The 20,707-nt window shown below is 40.7% G+C and overlaps 1 protein-coding gene and 1 long non-coding RNA gene across 3 annotated transcripts in view; one reads left to right on the top strand and one right to left on the bottom strand.

Annotated features, from left to right (window-relative positions):
* The window catches only part of LOC140708343 (uncharacterized), a 73,408-nt gene extending 65,369 nt beyond the window's left edge, over window positions 1-8,039 (bottom strand). Inside the window, exons 1-2 of the long non-coding RNA XR_013537376.1 lie at window positions 7,672-8,039; window positions 711-776 (exon numbers count right to left, since the gene is read on the bottom strand). This is a non-coding gene — a long non-coding RNA (uncharacterized LOC140708343). The remainder of the gene's footprint in view (window positions 1-710; window positions 777-7,671) is intronic.
* A 35-nt stretch (window positions 8,040-8,074) lies between these two features.
* BMPER (BMP binding endothelial regulator) overlaps window positions 8,075-20,707 on the top strand; it is a 240,960-nt gene continuing 228,327 nt past the window's right edge. For both annotated transcript variants that reach the window (XM_020788156.3, XM_073003797.2), the window contains exons 1-2: window positions 8,075-8,533; window positions 10,122-10,207. In XM_020788156.3, coding sequence (XP_020643815.3) covers window positions 8,401-8,533; window positions 10,122-10,207 — 219 coding nt within the window. In that variant the 5' untranslated portion in view covers window positions 8,075-8,400. The remainder of the gene's footprint in view (window positions 8,534-10,121; window positions 10,208-20,707) is intronic.

Genomic DNA, 20,707 nt, shown 5'->3' with positions numbered 1-20,707 from the left:
AAGAAGTGGAACCTTTCTTCTTATCGTACTCTCCCATTCTAGACTTACTATAACAGTCACTTGATTAAACAAATCTTTGCTGATTAATTGCATGACTTGATTAAACGTGGATACATTTACATGTACTAATATAACTACCAATTCTAAAATAAGAGCCGTATTTTCTGAGCTTAAAGTTTCAAATTATGTACGGCTCATAGCAGGTACCTTAAAAGACTATGTGAAAATGCTGCTTTTAATTTGGTTGCTGGTGCTTGGCAAAATTTATGCCTTATTCTTCTGAAGCAAGGACACATTTTAGCCAATTAAACTGTTTTTTTAAAGACACTATCTAAATACTATTGAAACACTATTCCTTATAAGTTCCAGGACTAACCCCAACTGTTGGATGCACACCTTAACATGGTAAAGGGATTTAAGTGTGTCAGAGCAATACTGTCAGGAGGCTTGACTTCATTAGCATGTCCAGACTTCTAACAGTAACTCAAGGTAAAACAGGCAAAGTTGAAACAACCGACTAAAGGTATATCCATCCTCTTCAGGAATAAATGGCCACATCAGCAGAAGAGAATTGATAGTTCTTCTTTGTGGCCTCTGTGAGTCACACTCTGGGTGAGCCGCGCCTGCACAGAGCCTCATCAGAAGATTCTAGAGCTTCTGCGGTAGCAATGAACACATTAGAATATGCCCCTACCCACCCCTATAAGTACCTTGGCGCCAAGCATCCCCGTTGAGTTTCTTTCAACTGCCACATTGAGAGCCTCATAATTCTGTTTCTGTGAGTAAAAGAGAAAGAGAGCTTATTCTTGATTCCTTCCTGTTATCAATCTTTTATTTGTAAACTATTAAACTCATTTTCATCATAGATTTTTTTCCTTTCCCCTCACTTGGCTTCCAGCTACAGCACCCTCCCCTTCAATCATTGTTCCCCCCCCCTCAATTATTTCTCCTATTCATGGTCCCTTTGGGCCCGTTTAAGCACTGTGTTGTCTGTGATAATATCCCACTTTCCAACGGACACACTAAGTGCCTTTTCTGTTTGGGAGAACAACATTGTGACGATTGCCCCATGTCACTCCTGTCACTCACAGTCTGGATCTCATTTGCATGAGCCTATGAGAGGAGTGGAGGGGAGGAGTCAGCGGATATAAGAAGGTTTGACAGAAGAGATGAGGGAGAGATAGAGAATTTGCAGAGAAAGAGATAGGGAGATTGTGAGAACAGATACTAATAGAGATAAGATGGTCAAGATTAATAGGTAGAGCAGGTGGTGATTAGTTATGTGGCAAGATATATGATATTTTAATTATCTGATTGTATGCATTGAATAAAGAATGCAGTGAACAGCCCTGACCTCACCTGCCCATCACTGCGGAACCTTCACACAGGAGCCAATGAGAGAACGGAAGGTGGAGCCAGAGGGGAGGGGAAAGGATAAAAAGACTGGGAGAGAGGGTCTGGGGAGAGACTGTGTGTGGCTTAAGAGTAGTGAAGAGTGAATTAGAGAACTATAAGAGTGGAAATTGAAGCAGATATTTAAAAAAGTTAAGAAGAAATATTCTAATTCTAATAGATTCAATATAAGTGATTTGCAGCCAGTAATTTATTCTATGAGTCCTTACTGATTATCATCTTCCCTTGTTAAATAAAAGATTTATGTTTTTGGCATCACACGTGTCCCAACATTTAATTGATATTAAAGCATTAATATCTGGTGGCAGCGAAGAGAAAGGAAGAGCGAGAACCTTGCGAAGACCAGGGTATTAGGGACTTCAGAGGTGATTGCGACACAGAGCATATGATTCTGATTAAAGTGAATACACTTCAATAAATAAGTTCTGTTGGCAGTAACCAGACAAGTGACTGACTACAGTGGACCCTCGACTTACAGACGGCTCGACTTACAGACTTTTCGAGTTACAGACTTCTCTGGCTGCAAAATTTAGATTCGACTTGCAGCCAGAGAATCGACTTACAGACCAGAAAAAAACCAAAATGGAATAAAAATAGAATAAAAACCACTGGTTATGGGATTAATCGGTTTTCAGTGCATTGTAGGTCAATGGAGATTCGACTTACAGACTTTTCGACTTGCAGCCACCATTCCAATACAGATTAATTCCTTAAGTAGAGGGTCCACTGTATATATATTGTGGATAAAAGAAAATCCACTGGTGGCAGTGAAGAAAAGAGAAAATGTCACAATTGGTATCTGCAGGTGGGATGACATAGCATGAGCCCTTTGTTTGGGGAAACAAACAAGGGCCACGTGGTAAACATCACAAACACCATATTTCCTCCTATACCGATTGCAAAAATTTTAAGTGCGGAGTTCTTCGATCTCGCCTCTTGAGACTAAAACTCTGACTTTGGGAACAATCCTTACAACCAGTTCAAATGGCCCAAACTCCCTGCAGGGCCACTTCCCAAACCAAAGTAATGGAAAAAGCCGTTACTGATTCATCAAAACAACATCTATCGGCTACACCATCCCTTTCTGATTCTCCATCTGCATCGTCTATGTCGACCTCGAAGACACACAAATCAAAACCCTTGATACTGAAGTCCTCAACTTTGAAAACAACTTCTAAATGTCAAAGACCTACTGAAACTGCTCCGGCTCTGGAACCTGTTCCTCCTAAATAAGCTAAACAGTCTAAGCCTACAGACATCCCACCACAACCACAACAACTCTCTGAATCAATTTCGGTCAGATCTCCCTCAGATGATGACAGACTTCCATCCCATCAACCCTGTTCTCAGTCTCCAGAATGGGATGATAGAGTCGACCGACTAACGTCCTCTCCTCCCAGTCCACAACCTTCCATTTCTTCCAGCAATCCTTCGGTTATTCCATCGCCTGAGGATTCGCATCCCGAACGGCTTGACACCGTTCCATATTCAATGCTCTTGGATCACCCACCAATCCCTAATCAGAACCGTCAACATCAACAAACTCGACAGCTCACTTCATCGCGTGTGGTTCAAACCCATGCTCAGCATGCGCATTGGGTTGCCATTTGGTCCGACCAGTGCTCTGCTCGATAAACTTAGGCAAAGGATCATCATCATCATCCTAGATTCTAATTTACATTTATATGTTCTTGTGTGTGTCTATTTACAATTTACAATTTACACACACATATCTGCATATGTGTTGTCCCCCCCAGCTCTGGCCACTCAACACCACCATCCCTCCCAGTTCATCCTTCTTCCCTATTTATGCTCAAGGTACAGAAAAGGGTCTAACCTATTCATTTTCAAGAAAATAAAAAAGGAAGGGAGAAAAATATAATGGCAGAATACATGTTTTAAATGTCAAATGTGAGGTCATGTTGTTTTCCAAATCATCTGATCAATAGGGGAGGGAGCAGATTGGGACATGCATAGTCTGATGCCCTGGATGCATGTCCTTAAAATATATTAATGAAGTGGGGGAGGCCTATTCCTAATTTTCAGGTAAAGGTTCCCCTTGACATTTTTAGTCCAGTCGTGTCCGACTCTAGGGGGTGGTGCTCATCCCATTTTTCAAGCCGTAGAGCCAGCACTTGTCCAAAGACAGTTTCTGTTGTCACGTGGCCAGCATGACTAAGGAACACCGTTTTACTTTCCCACTGAGGTGGTACCTATTTATCTACTCGCATTTACATGCTTTCGAACTGCTAGGTTGGCGAGGAGCTGGAACAAAGCAACGGGAGCTCACTCCGTTGCATGAATTCGATCTTACGACTGCTGCCCTTCTGACCCTGCAGCACAGGCTTCTGCGGTTTAGCCCGCAGTGCTAACACGTCCCTTGGTTCCCCCCATACATTTATGTACATTAAAAAGAAAAGAAAATAAAGGGGAGGGAAGGCGAGGGGAAGAAAAAATTAAAGTGGTTATTCTGACTTCCACTCCAGGATAAAAAAAAGTGGAAAATGACAATCATTTTTTAGAAATCAAAAAGGGACTGACCCCTGTTTTAAAAAAAGGGGGAAAAAACAAGAGCCCAGCCTTCAGAGAACAGGAATGTGTTCCGATCTGCTCTGTGATGGATGGAGACCAGCTTAATATCTTCAAAATGGGAGGGACGGTTGATTTAAGTCTTAAAAAACCACATCAGGCGGGGAAAGGGTTACATAAAATGAAGGCAGGCTTGGTTCCAAGTTACTTATACAATGAACACATATTCTAATGTGTTCATTGCTAATGCAGAAGCTCTAGAATCTTCCGATGAGGTTCCGCGCAGGTGCGGATCAAACAGGGTGTGAATCATAGAGGTCCACCCGAAGAACTACAATTACAGGTGGGCAACCTCTCATTCCAAAGGTGCTGGGAGTTGAGACATTCATGAATGGCTACTGCTAGAAGGCAGTAGCAAAATATAATGCTGGCAAGGGATTTTTCACAGACAATACCCTGTTTCCCCCCCAAATAAGACCTAATCTGAAAATAAGCCCTAGTATGTGAGATGTGGTGGTGCTGTGGGTTAAACCGCAGAAGCCTCTGTACTGAAAGATTGGAAGACCAGCAGTCGTAAGATCGAATCCACATGATGGAGTGAGCTCCCATCACTTTTCCCAGCTCCTGGCAATTCAAAAGCACGTAAAAATGCAAGTATATAAATAGGTACTGTCGCGATCGCCTCTGAAGTCCCTATTCCTCTGGCTTTCACAAGGTTGTTGCTCTTCCTTCTTCGCTGTCACCAGATATTAATGTTTTAATATCAATTAAGTGTTGATAAGTGTCAAAAAATAAGTCTTTTATTTAACAAGGGAAGATAATAATCATTATCTTCAATCTACACTCTTACAGTTCTCTAACTCACTCTTCATTACTTTTAAGCCACACACTGTCTCTCTCAGACTCTCTCCACCAGTCTTTTATCTTGCTCCTTTCCCCCGGCTCCACCTTCTGTTCTCTCATTGGCTCCTGCGTCAATGTTCTGCGGTGACAGGTAGGTGAGGTCAGGGCTGTTCACTACAGGTACCACCACAGTGGGAAGGTAACGGCGTTCCGTGGCTAGTCACGCTGGCCATGTGACCACAGAAACTGTCTTCGGACAAATGCTAGCTCTATGGCTTGGAAACAGGGATGAGCACCGCCCCCTATAGTTGGACATGACTGGACTAAATGTCAAGGGGAACCTTTACCTTTACCTATGATTTTTCGGGATGCTTGTAATATAAGTCCTAACCAAAAAATAAGCCCCAGTTTTAAGTTAAAACCAAAAGATGTTTGTTTACTGATGTGTAGTTGCAAAAAGCAGGTGTGATGCTATATAACATATCTGGGACATGGGATCTGAATCATATGAACCAAAGTAAATGCAAACATAAAGCATTAAATACTGCAATACTGGGTGAGATCAAACTAAATTGCATTGAAATAGGACATTTTCAGTTGTATAAATCTACCTGCTGCCATTATATTCTTAATATGTTTTTTAAATGCTTACTTTTAAATTTCTTTTTATATGATGATTTCAATATTTCCATATTTAATAATTTTAATATTTCTTAGATGTTGTAATAATTATTGTCCTTTTAATTATCTGAAAGGCACCTTGAGTTCCATTGATAGGAGAAAGGTGGTACAAAAGTGCAGCAAACAAACAAACAAAATGTTTTACATTGGATATAACAAACCTAGAAGAAACTATGTTGCTCCAATAGTGAAGCAATAGATGGCAGAAGAAGTTAGGAGGTATAATAAAAATCTGGCCAAGTAATATGAACCAGACTTCATGGAAAGCCCATAAACTTAACCATCATTCTGGTCTACACTCCGAGCTACAGATGCTGAAGAAGGCAAAATTGTAAGCTTATGCAAGTGTTCAGAAGGAAATTGACTATATACCAGAATGGATGGGCTGATAGGTATGTTGCCAGGAAGACAGATATTGGAAATGAAGCAGAATCAGAAAATTGTGGAGAAATTGGTCTATAAGTCAGAAATAAAGTTTGAGAGTGACTCATATAATTATGTGAAACCAACAATTGGTTTATTGAAAATACATGCTTCAGGCAATTGAACAGATGATTTTACACACAGAGGTGAATAAAGTAATAATACAGTATTACCAGAAGCAGAAGACTTCTATTCTATCTGCAAAAAACAAAACTAGGAGTTGATTGCAGTATAGACTGTATCAAAAACAGAGTAGAACACTAAAATTTTCATAATGCCAAAAGCAATTTAAACAACATTTCTGAGAAATTTTAAAACTTTGTAATGAACAGATTTACATTACTAAACTGAACTTACCATGAACCAGAAGAACAGTGGAATGAAAGCAGAAACATTATAAAAGAAGAATGCAACAGAACTATTTTTGGCCAAAATAAAAATCTTGACAGATGAATGAAGAAACTTAAAATTGTTAACAACAGACAAGAAGGAACAGCAAATGTTGATAGAAGCAGGTCTAGAATCCTAAATGCAATGTTTCAGACACTTGCATGCAAGGATAAAGATAATTATTATAATAATCATTGCCGCTGTCCCCTCAAAAAAAGAATAAAAGATCTCTTCTGTGTGATCCCACAGATCTAATACAGTATCTGATCAGGACAAAAGACCAATATAATATCTGATCAAAACAAAATATAAAGAAGCTGGAAAAAGTGTATTGAACAGCTAGCTACCTGTACAGGGGTGACAAATTCCTTCAATTTTTTTTTGAATCTTTAAATAAAAAAGTGATTTTTATGACATGATCTGAAAGCTGCTCTGAAAGCAACTGGAAGAAACAAATCACAAGTAGATGAGATACCAATAGGGTTATTTCAAGTGACAGAGACTATCAAAATCTTAACAAACTATGTCAATAAATATGGAAAACAAAGGAACACAGGGGCACTGTTACTGCTGATTATAGTGTGCAGATTTGAAAGCTGGGCAATCAAGGAAGTACTAAAAAAATTCAAAGTGTGGCATTGGAAGAATGCTTTGCTGATCCTGTGGATGCTAGAAAGACAAGTAAATAGGCTCTAGATCAAAGCCTCCATCCTTACTAAGCAAAGACAACTGAATGATGGCTATCATACTTTGCCCCTCAGACATTTCATGAGAAGACAACATTCCCTGGAAAAAGCCATACTGCTGGAGAAGATTACTTAGGGGAAAAAAAGGTGAGAGAAACTTGACATGTCCTGAGGAGAGTTGTTAATGACAAGACCTTTTGGCGGTCATTAATTCATAGAATCACCTTGAGTCAAAAATGACTTGATTGTAGGGCTATGGTCTGGCAGCATTTACATCCTGTGTCTTCCTCCATCACCACTAGCACCACTATTACTGGCAAAGGCAAGCAGGTCTGTTATGAGGGTCAGATAAATGCACTTTTAAACATGTGAACAGGCCCAGCTTTACCATTTGGCAACGTGAGGCAGTTTCCTCAGGCAGCAGATATTAAGAAGCGGGGCCAAAGTGTGCGGGGAGTGAGTTGAGCGCCATATAGGCTCATCTGCAGTCTCTAAACTAGACGGCTGTCCAGTGGGGTGAACGTGCCTAATCCCAGGGTCGGGGAGCGAACCCTCCTTCCGACCACCTATGCCTACAGCTGCCATGGAAGCTTAGAGGCCAGCTTCCAGTGTCGAGAATACGAAAGGCAAGCGTCATCTTGTTCTTTGCCTCAGGTAGCAAAATGTCTTGAGCAAACGAAGGAGAGCTCTTTCCTTCATCTCTCACCTCACTTTTGCTTTCTCCCTCCCGCAATGCCGTTAGGGAGCCAGGGCCTCACAGGAGCGGGTCTCTTTCTCTCTTTCTCTCTGCAAAGGCAGCGAGTTGACGCCGTCTCTTTTTCGCGTTACTTTCCCCCTCACAGAAAATCCAGCGACAACAACTAGCAGCTTTCAGACCCGACTGGGTCCCGGTAGGCAAAGGGCACCGACCCCAGGCGCCTTGCGCGCCTCCCTACGTGTGTGCTGAGCCGGTGGAGGGCACGAGGGGGTCGGCGGTAGCGCCACCAGCAGCGACCGACTCCTCTCACGGTGCGAGGCGGAGGCGCCGCCGCCGCGCCACCCGGCCCGGCCCGGCCCCGCCCCGCCGGGCGTCTCCCCCCCCTCCCCCGTCACCTCGCCGCCCACCCATATCCCGCTCAGGAGGGGCCGCCGGGTGGGCAGGAGAGCGCCTCAAAGCTCGCTCAGCACGCGGAGGAATAGGAGCACGAGGAGCCCTCCCATCTCCTCGTCCCTCCGCCCCGGACTCCCTCCCTGCCTGCCTGCCTGCTTGCCTCCTCTGCATCCCCGGCAGCAACTTCCCTGCCGGGCTCTTCTCCTCCTTACTCCTCCTTCACGCGCCGCCAAGCCCTCTCTCGCTCCGTCTGCCTCCCTCCCTCCCTCCTTCCCTTTGCCGCCGCTGCCGCCGCCACTGCGGCCGCCAGAGAGCAAGCCTGAGAGCGCCGAGCTCCGTAGAACGATGCTCTGGCTCCTGAGCTGCTTCCGAGGAGCTCGGGCTCAGCCGCTCCTCTCGCCCGGGCTAACCTTTGCCGCCTGGCTCTGGTTGCACCACCTGGGACCTCCCATGGCCCTGGCTTCCTCCTTCCTGACAGGTAAGGATGTCCGTCTTGGGAGGCGGGAGAAGGGAGTCGCACGCGCTCAGCCGGCCAGCCCCCCGGGCGCAGCTCGCGCCCCGGAGACACGCCGAAAGGGGATGCTCGCATCTGTGTGCGGCACCGAGTTTTAGTGCAAAAGGCAAGTGTCAGGATGCGTGTATGGAAGCATGCACACCGCAGCAGTTCGGGGCGTCATTCTTGACGGAAGAGTTCTGTGCATGCAAGGGTCACTTTACCGGCTTCGGAGCGGGGTGGGGGGAGATGGGAAGGGAAGCCCTCACTACGGTTCCCCCCCCCCCGCAGTCTCTTTCCATTCTGAAAGCACGCGGATATCATACAGATAGGATCACGGGCCTGGCAGCCAGGATTGGCTGCGATTCCCTTTTAAGTGTGAAAGCTGGGTTTGGTGCCAAGGAACGCCTGGCCCCTGTCTTGGAGCCTCATGATGCATTCTGAGGATAGTTGCCTGTAGACGGAACACCTAGATCAGTAATGTTGGGAAGTGTATGAGAACAACTGAGATTTCCCCCCCCCCTCTGATCCAGTACTAAAATGATAATAAGGAATCATTAGTAATTTCGTCTGGTATCATTGACAGCAGTGGGTTTACAGGTGTGGATTTGGTTTAATGCTGGCACTTAATATCAAATCGTTGTCAAAAAGAGGCACATGATTGTAGCATATCTGTTACATGGTTTCCAAACAAGTGAAGGGCCGAAGCTGTCTTCCCTCCCCCATTTCTGATGGACCTGATGCATAAAGAAATCATTTGTAGATACAGTATTCAAGAAGTTTTGGAACTCAGAAAATTATACCAGCATAGGACAATATGGGGGTCACCAAGAGAGGTTCCCTCAGTTGACTTGTTTTTTCTTTTTTCTTTTTGGAAAATTGATGCTACTATTAGTCTATAGTTTTTGAGCTTTTAATACATTGGTGGACTGTTGATCTGACCCATCAAAAGCAGCAATAGAATTTTTCCCCATTCATTTCCATAGAGAGACTGTGTGCTCATCAACATTGTCTAAAATTCATTTAAATGCATGAGACTCCCAAGGTGTTTGAAAGGATGAGGAACACCCCTCTTCTAAGACTCATGTATGGCATTTATAATGAATACTAAATGCAATTATTAACTATCAAATCCCATTATTTCTACTTCTCATGGTTTCAGTTGAATATTTTTGAGAGGGCAATTAGGTGACAATATGAAGAGTACTTTTGAAAGATTTTTGAATGTTTGGTATGTTTAGTCTGATGAAAAAGGGATAAATACTTATTCTAAAGCTGGTCCTATTCATTTAAATGGAGCTTACTTCTGCATAAGTCCTTTGTCCATCTAAAGAAACCAAGCTGCTTGAATGAGTAGTGAAATGTTTCAACCTAATAAGAAAGAAGTCCGCTTGCCATAACGCAACTTCCAGATAACCTCACCTGGATGACTGAGAATCTTCACAGATACTTCTGCATAAGTGTGCTGAAGTCCTGCACATAGCTAGTTTAATTCCAAATTCAGTGTTGAAGGTGACCAGTGAATGGACAAAGTGAGAGAGGGAAAGTATTAATTTTAAAAATTCCTCTACAGGCTCTGTTGCAAAATGTGAAAAGGAAGGAGAAGTTCTACAGATCCCTTTTATCACAGACAATCCTTGCATAATGTGCATTTGCCTGGTAAGTGTGAATTCCATTGATAAGATCAAACAAGAATGTCTGGTGTAATCAAATATTGCTTATCTTTTTTCTTTTGTGCAACCGGAGGTTATCTTGCTTCAGTATGGGATACAAACATTTCCAGGCTGTAATCTTGGAATCATATCCTTGACTTTTAGCTTAGACACAAATCTTTCAGCTGACTTTGTTCATGACATTGTGTGGTTACCTGACATTTTGTTTACAGGATGTGTGTTGTTTGTGACTGAGGCTGCCTCTGTTCCCCCCACCAGCCCCCTCTAATGTCCCTGGTGCTGAAGCATTGCTAAATGTTCTTTATGAAAGTGGAGGTCACCCTTATGGCAAAACAGAAAGAAGAAACTGACACTTAGTTTGAACCTTTGCTCATTCCATCCCAAGCTCTAACAAATGGTATCAGAGATAAAACAGATCACTAAGGCAACATGAGCCAGGCAGGGTTGGGTTTTTTTTTCTTTCTTTTGGATGAGGGTTTTTGGTTTAGAAGTCCTAGGTCTGCTTTCATAATGTAATATGGTCTACTTTCAGGTGCTACTTTCTTGGCTAGACATATTGTAATAAAAATACAATACCAGCACACATGATACTTTTAGCAGAAAACTGTACTTGGAGGATGACACTGGCTGTTGTTTGTTTGGGCAGTTCAGATTCCATTTTAGTTAACAATGACCCTTGTTTGGATTCCACAGCAAAGGGGCTGCCCCTTATTCTAACAGTGTATCTCAGTTTCACAGTAGGAACAACTGGCACACCTGACTTTGAGAACTCCAGAAAAGATATAACTCATATTCAGAAAACTATTTCAAAAGTTTTTTTTTAATGTTTAGCACAGAAGTCATATGGGAACTACAGTAGGAATCACTGTATTCATAGACTGGAAAATAAAGCAGAGCATTGGATCTTGCAAAATGTCTTTTTGGCTATAACACAATGATTTTCCACTTGTTGGATCTGAAATGGAGACAGGTGTTCTGGGCCACTGCTTCAACAACTCTTAGATTTCAGTTATTAAGATATTCTGCTCTCAGGGCAGGCAGGTGTGTTTAGGCACTGTTGAAAAATCCACAAAAACCTATGGACCAAAGCTACTGATAATAAATTTAGAGGAGGAAGAGAGAAGTGGAAACAAAAACAAGGATGGATACGGACGTTAGGTAGATATAAGAAATGGCCTAGGGCTTCAGTTACCCTAAAGATGTCTGTAACCAGCTGTTTGTGTGTGTCATTTGTTTTTGTTTTTAATATATCATAGACATTAGACATAGTTCTTGTCTTTTACCAGTTCAAGTCTCAGCTAGGGCTCTAGTTTTGCTTTTCATAAAAAATGGTGTTGAAGGACTGTCATTGTTAATACAGTGCCACGTTCTTCATGTTTGTTGCAAACTTCAAAGAACAGCTCTTTTCTCTCATTATTGTTTTGTTGTTTGGTTCTCTATTACAAGAATTTCTGTCACCTTTTCACTTAAAAAGAGTCAGTCTGCATATAAGTGATCCACAAGTAAATGCTGTGTTTTTGTGTGTGGGTCTGTGCATTGCTGGTTTTGGACCATTCCCACAGCTTTGCTATCTAACACACATTTACAGCCCCCACCACCACTATGTTTGAATTAGAGTTTGGATAATACACTTCAGCTGCCTGCCCCTCAATATCTTAGTCTATCCAGGGTTAGTTCCAGTCTGAAGAGATTGCATGTTGGATCCTACAGTACAGCACCTTGGCCTTCCCACTTTTCCATTTCAAATAATTAAACAGGTATAGATAGGTGGAATATGGGCATACAAAGATCATACTGGCTGGATTCTGAGAGTTGTGCCAAAGAATTTGGTTTGGCATTCAGTTGCCATCATTCTAGATGTAGCTGTGGTTTTGAGTAACTGTTTTAGAGGCCTCCCTATACCTTTGTCCTTCTGTCTTTTTCACCTCATTTCCTGGTAGGGAAAATCCTCTGATATTATGCTGGGGACTAATATGTGAGAGAAGGTAGTAGAATGGTATGGTGGGGGAGGGGGGAGAAAAAGAAGTCCCAGTCCCATAAATTGGCTGGTCTTTCCCCCCCACCCCCCGGCTGAATTCTGGGACTAGGAGTTGTCATACATCAAAAGATAGAGCAACTCTATTAACTGTCTTCCTTCTTTCCTTCCTTTTCTGCAAACAAACCCAGGTCTCCTGAATCCTAGTCAATCAGTCTATCCAGTATACCACACTGGGTATGTCATACAAGTTCTAGTTAATATTTTATCTTAATATGTCATGTATACAGAATTGTAAAAGTTTCCACTAAAGGGACAGATCTGATTGTAATGAATTAGTACATAGGCACACTAGAGTTTATGCAAAGGACATTTACATGTATAAACCTTAAATCACATTTGAGCTCTTTTGCACTATTTATGTTCACATCTGATCCATGTTCATACAGAAGGGAAAGTAGAGGAGAGGCATTTTGCAGTGTGAATGAGCCTTCTGCTGATATAAAAACAATAGCCTGTCCCCTGTGTCCCACAGCAGAACATGCTAGTGCAGTAAGTTATAATTCAGCACAATGCAAACAAGTGGATGTAGCTCTTAAAGAATCATGCAGGATTGTTACTGGCTGCCTGAAACTTACTCCACTTGAAAAAGTCTATTATTTGGAAGGCATCCCCCCTCTGGAGATATGTTGAGAGATGCTAGCAAATGATGGATGAAATAAGGTAATACAGTACCTAACCCATCTACGTCATGGACACTAACCTTCTAGAGTCTATATGATGACTAAAATAGAGGGAAAGTTTTCTGCACACATCCCAGTCTCTAAATATCAAACCATAAGACGCTAGGCTGTATCTGTGGAGGGTGAAAATAAGATACTCTGCAGAATGTATGAATGTTGAAAAATGTCTCCCATCAGGACAAGATCCTGGCTGGACCATCTGGAAGTCACTTAAGAGACTTCGAAATGAATTAGGAAGATAAAAGAATAATCAAGAAAAATGGGGCTCCTTGAATACAGGACAGATTTTATGTGAATTTGGAAAAATTCAATCAACGCAACATTTATATGCATGCAATTTATGCCCCCCCAGTGTGTACAAAAGAAGATCTAGCAGATGGCCAAGATAATGCTATTGAAGTAGTCCATTTCTGGTCAAAAATAGTCTAATCATCTGAACATTTTATATTTGTTTGAATATTATCTACATTCCATATACAGTACATCCATAATTTTAAATTGTGCAACACTGATACAAAGAAAGAAAGAAAGAAAGAAAGAAAGAAAGAAAATTGGTTTTAAACTACATCATACAGAAATTGAAGCAGGAACTGCTTGAATTCCCCTTTGTTGAAACACCTTTAATCTTACTACCAGCTTTTAAGATTATTTCCACTTCCAGTTTCATGGCCTTATTGACTCAGATTGGAACGTACTTGTACTGCAAGCTACCTTCTAAAAATGTTACAGATAAACATTGTGGATATTAACAATCACTTCTGTATGAATGTCGATGAGGGCAGTTATTTGTACTTGAATAGTGCCTTCCACCCTTATAAATACTGATGAATGGAGTTTTACACAAAATCTGTGCAACCTTAGGTACAGTGAAGTATGTGGAATGATTTGCATGAATGTCTTGGGGGAATACAAAGTAGGGAATACAGCCTTAGGCTATTATCCTCTCAAACAAGGAGAACATATATACAAAAGCCCATTGAAATGCATTGAAAACCGGTTCAATGCGTTCCAATGGGCAAAATACCATAGCGTCCAGCGAAGATCCTCCATAGGGCAGCCATTTTCTGATGCCTGTGCAGTGAAAAATCCGTCCTGAACACAGTGGGGAGCCATTTTGGACAGCCGGTGGCCATTTTGAAAACCCGGCGATCAGCTTTTTTGAATGTTGTAATATGAAGAATCGGTTCCCGAAGCAGGGAACTGGTCATCGTAAAGCGGATTTTGCACATTAAAACACCATTTTGGGATTGCAATAGCGATCATCGTGAAGCGGATTCGTCATCAAGCGGGGTAATTGTTAAGCGGGGCACCACTGTATATAGTCACTTTACTCTTGCAAGTCAGGCATGTGGTTGTGGGTCTGTGACCACAGCCATAATCCATCCTTTCTCTGAGTAGAAAACAATGACATTAAGCATGTGTATAAGAATCATGTTCTAACACCAACAAATTCCGTTCTTCACATTCACTAGGAACATCTGAAAGTGGCCTTCTTCATTTATTCAGTGAGATATTTGTGAACAGTTCATTCACCAAGAGATCTGAAGCAAGCAGCAGGCTTGTCCTGGAACTTTAAAACAGCAGTACACAAATATTTCTGACCTTGAAACCTCATCTACCATTGAGTGGCAGTCCTGGGGCAGCACAAGTACACCCACACTCCCCCTCACCCTCCTGGTTGTGAGTGAAAGTACTGTAGTAGAGTTCTCTTGGTTGTGCACACATACTTTAAAATAGGAATTTTCAAGAGCAGCGTCCTTTTCAGCTATGCCCCTTTTCTTTATAATGGTGTGTAGTAGGCTGGTGGTTACATTGCCTGGGGCTTCTGCCACATGATCACCTTTTCCTTCCTATTTAAAATAGGTTTTAGCCTCACAGGAGGCATGCTGTAGCATCAGTATCACATGGAAAGTCTCTACATGGCTTGCTTCCAAAACATGCAAATCATGCAATTCAGCTCATTATTCAGAGCAGATGCTGTAAAGCTACTTATCTGGTGTCACAGTTCAATCATCCAAAGAGGGAAGGGAGTGGTAGAACTTTCAGAGTCTTGCTGTTCCTTCTGTTATTTCTCAGGTCTCAATTGCCTTTTTTAAAGGTCTGGGCCAATGGCCACTTTTGCTCATTCTTGTTGGTGTGGTAGCAGAAGGCATATCTGGGGAAACTCCCAAATGGACTTGCAAGGAATTAAATGAGCATTCAAACATTGCTCACATGAGGCAAGAAGGCATTCACTAAGAAGCTTATCTTCACCTCATACATTCACTTAGTTGGGCAGTGCTCCATGGTTCAAATAGACCCAGCTCCACTGGATTTAACTTTGCTGGAATGGTTATGTGAACTTCCAGCCTTTTCCTGCTCATATCCTCTTCTTTGCTGAGCTTTGTTCAGATAGTCTTGAACCCACTTCATCTTAAGCTCTCATCTCACTCCTGCCTTCCTCTAACTTTAGATGCTGTACTCCTGTTTCTACACTACACACAGTGCAGATCTTAACAAATCACTGTGATTATTTCACTTAAATTGGCATTCTGCTGGTGTCTGTACCAAACTAATTTGGCTATCAGCTTTGAGCCACAGGCCTACTTATTGTTGGCTTGAATATGTTTTCTATTTTCTCTTCACTTATACTGTTGGTTGCTGGAAACTGTTTCTGGTCATGTTCAGTGTGATCTCACAAAGCAACAGGGTACTGGATTCCTATGGAGAGAGATGATTATGTATCTGAGTTTTATTTGTAAACTGCCCAATGTATGTATGTATGTATGTATGTATGTATGTATGTATGTATGTATGTATGTATGTATGTATGTATGTATGTATGTATGTATGTATGTATGTATGTATGTATGTATGTATGTATGTATGTATGTATGAATCAATCAATCAATCAATCAATCAATCAATCAATCAATCAATCAATCAATCAATCAATCAATTTTCCCCACCAGAATATTGCTTGCCTTCACAGCTGTGTGGGAAAGATGCACTCAATTTGTCCCACTCCCATGTTTCTTGTGAGTGCATATGGATTTGTAACGAGGAACAGAAGGTCTTATACCACTGTAGGTGGACATGAAAGAGATACGATTATAATTTCAAGGATGTGGTCTATCCCATTGTAGACTCTTTTACATTGTTTAAGCTATAACAGAAATACTGTGCAAAGTTACATGCATAAACGGTGAGCTCCAGATTAGCCTGACCAGAAAACCTTGGAAAGTAAGTCAAATTTTTGAAACAAAGCTATTACTGTTTGAAGTTCTGTTTGTCTTATAAGAAAAAATTCAGTTGATATGCAGGATGACTGTTATAACACTTTTAATTTCATAAGGCTTAACTGTTTTCAATTGTTTTCATAGTTGATTTTTTAATCTTAATGTATGCTTAATTTTTTTCTATTGTGATATTTATTTAGTGATTTTGAATTTATTATTTTATCTGTTGTGAGCTGCCTTGGGTCCCCTATGGGAAGAAAGGGAGTATACTGAATGAATGAATGAATGAATGAATGAATGAATGAATGAATGAATGAATGAATGAATGAATGAATGAATGAATGAATGTAAGAGCTGGCACTGAATTAGGTATCTGGTTGCAGAGCCAGAGGCTGACTGTTGGATTCCCCATGGCTCCTTCTGCAAGAAGAGCCAGCCTGTGTCGCCTTAGGCAAGCTGTACAGTCCCAGGATGCCCCTAGAAGAAGGGAATAATAAATCATTTCTGGAAAGGTTCGTCATAAGAGTTAACTTGATGACATATTATTATTATTATTATTATTATTATTATTATTATTATTATTATTATTATTATTATTATTATTATTATTATTATTATTATTATTATCATCATCATCATCATCATCATCATCATCATCATCATCATCATCATCATCATCATCATCATCATCATCATCATCATTGTTTATTAATACCCCAAATCCTGTTCCTTAGTATAGTAAGTCACATTAGCATGGGCCTGTTTAATGAATGGGGGGTTGGTGAGTCAATTTCTCTATAAATTCCATTGATTGAATGATAAAGTAAGTCACAGTTAAAGTAGACCTATTTGAATCAATGAAACCTGCAATTTGCTAATACAATTTACGGTATTAAAAAAACAAGTTTTGAGCTATTGTTAAATTACTAGAAAATAAATAACTACAGTGGACCCTCTACTTAAGGAATTAATCCGTATTGGAATGGTGGCTGCAAGTCGAAAAGTCTGTAGGTCGAATCTCCATTGACCTACAATGCATTGAAAACCGATTAATCCCATAACCAGCAGTTTTTATTCTATTTTTGTTCCATTTTGGGTTTTTTCTGGTCTGTAAGTCGATTCTCCGGCTGCAAGTCGAATCTAAATTTTGCAGCCAGAGGAGTCTGTAACTCGAAAAGTCTGTAAGTCGAGCCTTCTGTAAGTCGAGGGTCCACTGTATAGTTACAGTGGGGTCTTGACTTAAGAACGGCTTGAGTTAAGAACATTTTGACTTAAGAACCGCTCTCATAGAAAAATATTGACTTGACTTAAGTACTTAGATTTGAGTTAAGAACTTAAAAAAACCACGTGGGAGGCAGGGAAAGTGCAAAATTTGAACTTTCAGTTAACTGTTGGCCAGTGAAAAGGGTGCCTGTCTGCTTCCTCACTCCTCCTAGCGTTTAGAGAGTGGATTGGGAGACAGTCTTCAGACTGCCTGGTACTGTACTGCCTGGACTGTATTTTCCCTGCTTTCCCTGAACCTTTCTTGACCTAAGAAAAAAAGAAACAAAATACCCCCCTCTAGTGGTCGAAGGCGGAATAGCAGCTTCCCATTAGTTTTTATGGACGGAAAAGAGCAGATACGGATCAAATGGTTTTCAATGCATTCCTATGGGAAATGCAGATTTGACCTGAGAACTTTTTGACTTGAGAACCGCCTTCCAATACGGATTAAGTTCTCAAGTCAAGACCCCACTGTATTTATTTGCAACAAACTGTGGATGCGATGGTGGGGGATACATATGAAGGTTTGTGTGTATTCTTAAATGCATATTTATCACTTTATGATTTTAATATGAAATAATGACTTGCATGTGTGAATGGATCCTCATGAAGGAAACATTAAGATGGTTTCATATTAACACATCACAACAGGATCCAGCATACTACAGTACAATAAACGGTTGTAGTTAGCTATGTTTATCTCTGACTGAAAATAGCTCATGCTGGATATTATAGCATTCCATGTAAAACATGTCTTGCTTGAGCGTTATCTTAAAAACACATAAAATTGCTACAGTATGTAGCGGAAAGAAGTGAAATGAGATATCATGTATAATTACAGGATTAAAGAACTTGAGAACTGTCCACAAAACCAACCTAGTCTGAATTAAATTTTTTTAGTTTTTAAATGTTGGGATATGATTATGTGAGGGCTACAGCTTGGGTGGTGGTGGGAAGAACCATATAATTTTATCCCATATGTCATTGTCTACATAAAACTGGAGCATCTTACCAGATGGAAGCTGACATCCAGGAATAACCTTTCCATAAGCTGTTTTTGGACTTCAGTTTTTTTAAAACAAAATCGGTGACAAATTGAGTGTGTCTTTTAAATTGGATGGGAAATGTTTGAATTCAGTTCCACTAGGTGAGTGGCAGTTTCTTCTTCCACAAAGGTTTACATTGGCACAAAAAGGTTTGCTTAGCAAACCCCTCCCCCAATCTGTTGAAAAAGTCTAATGGTACATTTCAGATAAGATTTAATTAAGGCTTTTGCCACTACAGTTGGCACAGAGGTTCATATGAATAAATCAACTAATAGAGAGGCAGACATGCAGGGATGAAGCAGGCAATGTACTGGTTCCACCACCTCCTTTTGGTGGTTAAGTTAAATGCAAGAAGCCAAGAAAGAGCAGAAGACTTTTTATATTTCTAAGTTAGAGGAAGTCCCTAACTGGTTTCGTGATGCTTAAGCTTATTTCTCACTGAGACGATAAACCTGGATTGGGCTTGTGTCCTTTCAAGTCATTGCAAATGGTGCTCAGCTGATTGAAACAAAGTAAATACAGCCTCCTACACAGAAAAGTAGATATTAGTGAGAATATTATATGGAGGGATTTTTTTAAAAAATGGACGTGTTGTATAATTTGAAGGCACACCTGTGCAGTCTGGATTAGTTTAGCCCAGGCACAGATTTATTATCTCAATAAGAACTGGGACTTTAGTCAATTTCCAGAAGTAGGAGATCTGCCATGTGTATCAAACATCCTAACCATTATCTTGGAGAAGCAACTATAAATCTCAGAAGGCCAGTTGTTTCATAGAATGATTACTGGTGTTCTCTTAATTCTTCTACAAAAGCTGCTTTTCACTGTTTTCAGACTTCCAGGTATTCAAATTAGTTTTTATTTCAGGCTTGCTTGTTTGTTTTTCACATTTTTGTAGTACCTTAGAAAAGCACACACGAAGTAACTGTTGATGAAAGCCAGAGAACCTTGACAGATGACATCCATACCGATTTCCACTCCGTCCACCCCCACAGCTTTGAGCCTGCCAAGTGTACCTGAACAGCGGTAATTGTAGTTCCCAACCTTTTATCACCTAAATGGAGAACAGAAGGAAACCCATGTGAGCCAGAAAGTGTAACCTGGCATTGGAAACATGAGAGAAATTGGAAGACAGGCAGTCAGGAAACGAGAAACCAGAGCTTTGCTTGGCATAGGTTTTATTCAGCATGAAACATCATTCTGTAGTTTATATTTCCATTTCTATATCCAAATGTGCCATGTAGAATTTAACCTTGTAATTATAAAACTGATGTGAAATTCACTATTACAAGAATTTATTCCCCTTAGCTTTAGAGAACTAAGAGATATTATGAAGGGGACATTGCATTCCTCACATTTGGTATCATTTTTTGAAACTAAAACAACAACCCTGCCTTCCAAAAATTCCCTGTTATGTTTATATATTTGCATTGTCTAAATATTTCTAACACAGATAGCAGACACCTTTTCCATAAACTCAGCTTGCGAGTGATGCCCACTCAGGTCTGAAAGCAAGTGTTTGGCATATGTCTTTGGTGAAAATGGTAGCGTCTTAGTACATCAGGATTCAATTTTTGTTGTGTCAAGGTATAATATGGCCCAGATGAAATTCTGTGGAATAGTGAATATTAAAAGGGAGTCAATAAACAGTACTTTCATACCTATTTTATTCAATATACTTTCAAGAGTCGACATACTTCTTCCAAAAGAACCTAATCAAATTGAATCTCCTATCAATTTAAATGCCTTCATTACTGTAAAGAATAATCAATTTTCTTTTCCTTGCTCCTACACAGTAGTCATCAGTAGTGTTCATTTGCCTTATACTAAAGGTTTTGGTCAGATTTTGGGAACTGCATCTTAGAACAGAAACATGATCATATTGGAGTCCTTTTAAATATCTTCAAGACATTACAAAATGTACATGATACAGAAACCATGTTCAGGACATTTAAGTATCTGAAGAACGTTTTGTGTTGTAAAGCACAAAGGACTTCCAGGATAATCTATGCTCTGTGGGATGTTCCCCCGGGGCCCTAGGATATACCCTTTCATATCACTGATAAAGAGTTATGACTTCAGAGTTCTGGATGTCATGAAATAGGTGATGCCTACGAATCTGAAAATGTTGTTTCATAGGTTATTTTTTGCAGCAAGGTAACAATTTCACATGGTGCATGTTAGAGCAAGCTCCTGATTCTAACCTCCAAAAAGCTACACCCTTTTTGATCTTGTATGGAT

Source organism: Pogona vitticeps, chromosome 6 (assembly GCF_051106095.1).
Source record: "Pogona vitticeps strain Pit_001003342236 chromosome 6, PviZW2.1, whole genome shotgun sequence".
Taxonomy (NCBI): Eukaryota; Metazoa; Chordata; class Lepidosauria; order Squamata; family Agamidae; genus Pogona; species Pogona vitticeps.
The sequence above is the reverse complement of the archived record's forward strand: the minus strand, read 5'-3'. Positions and strand labels throughout refer to the sequence as shown.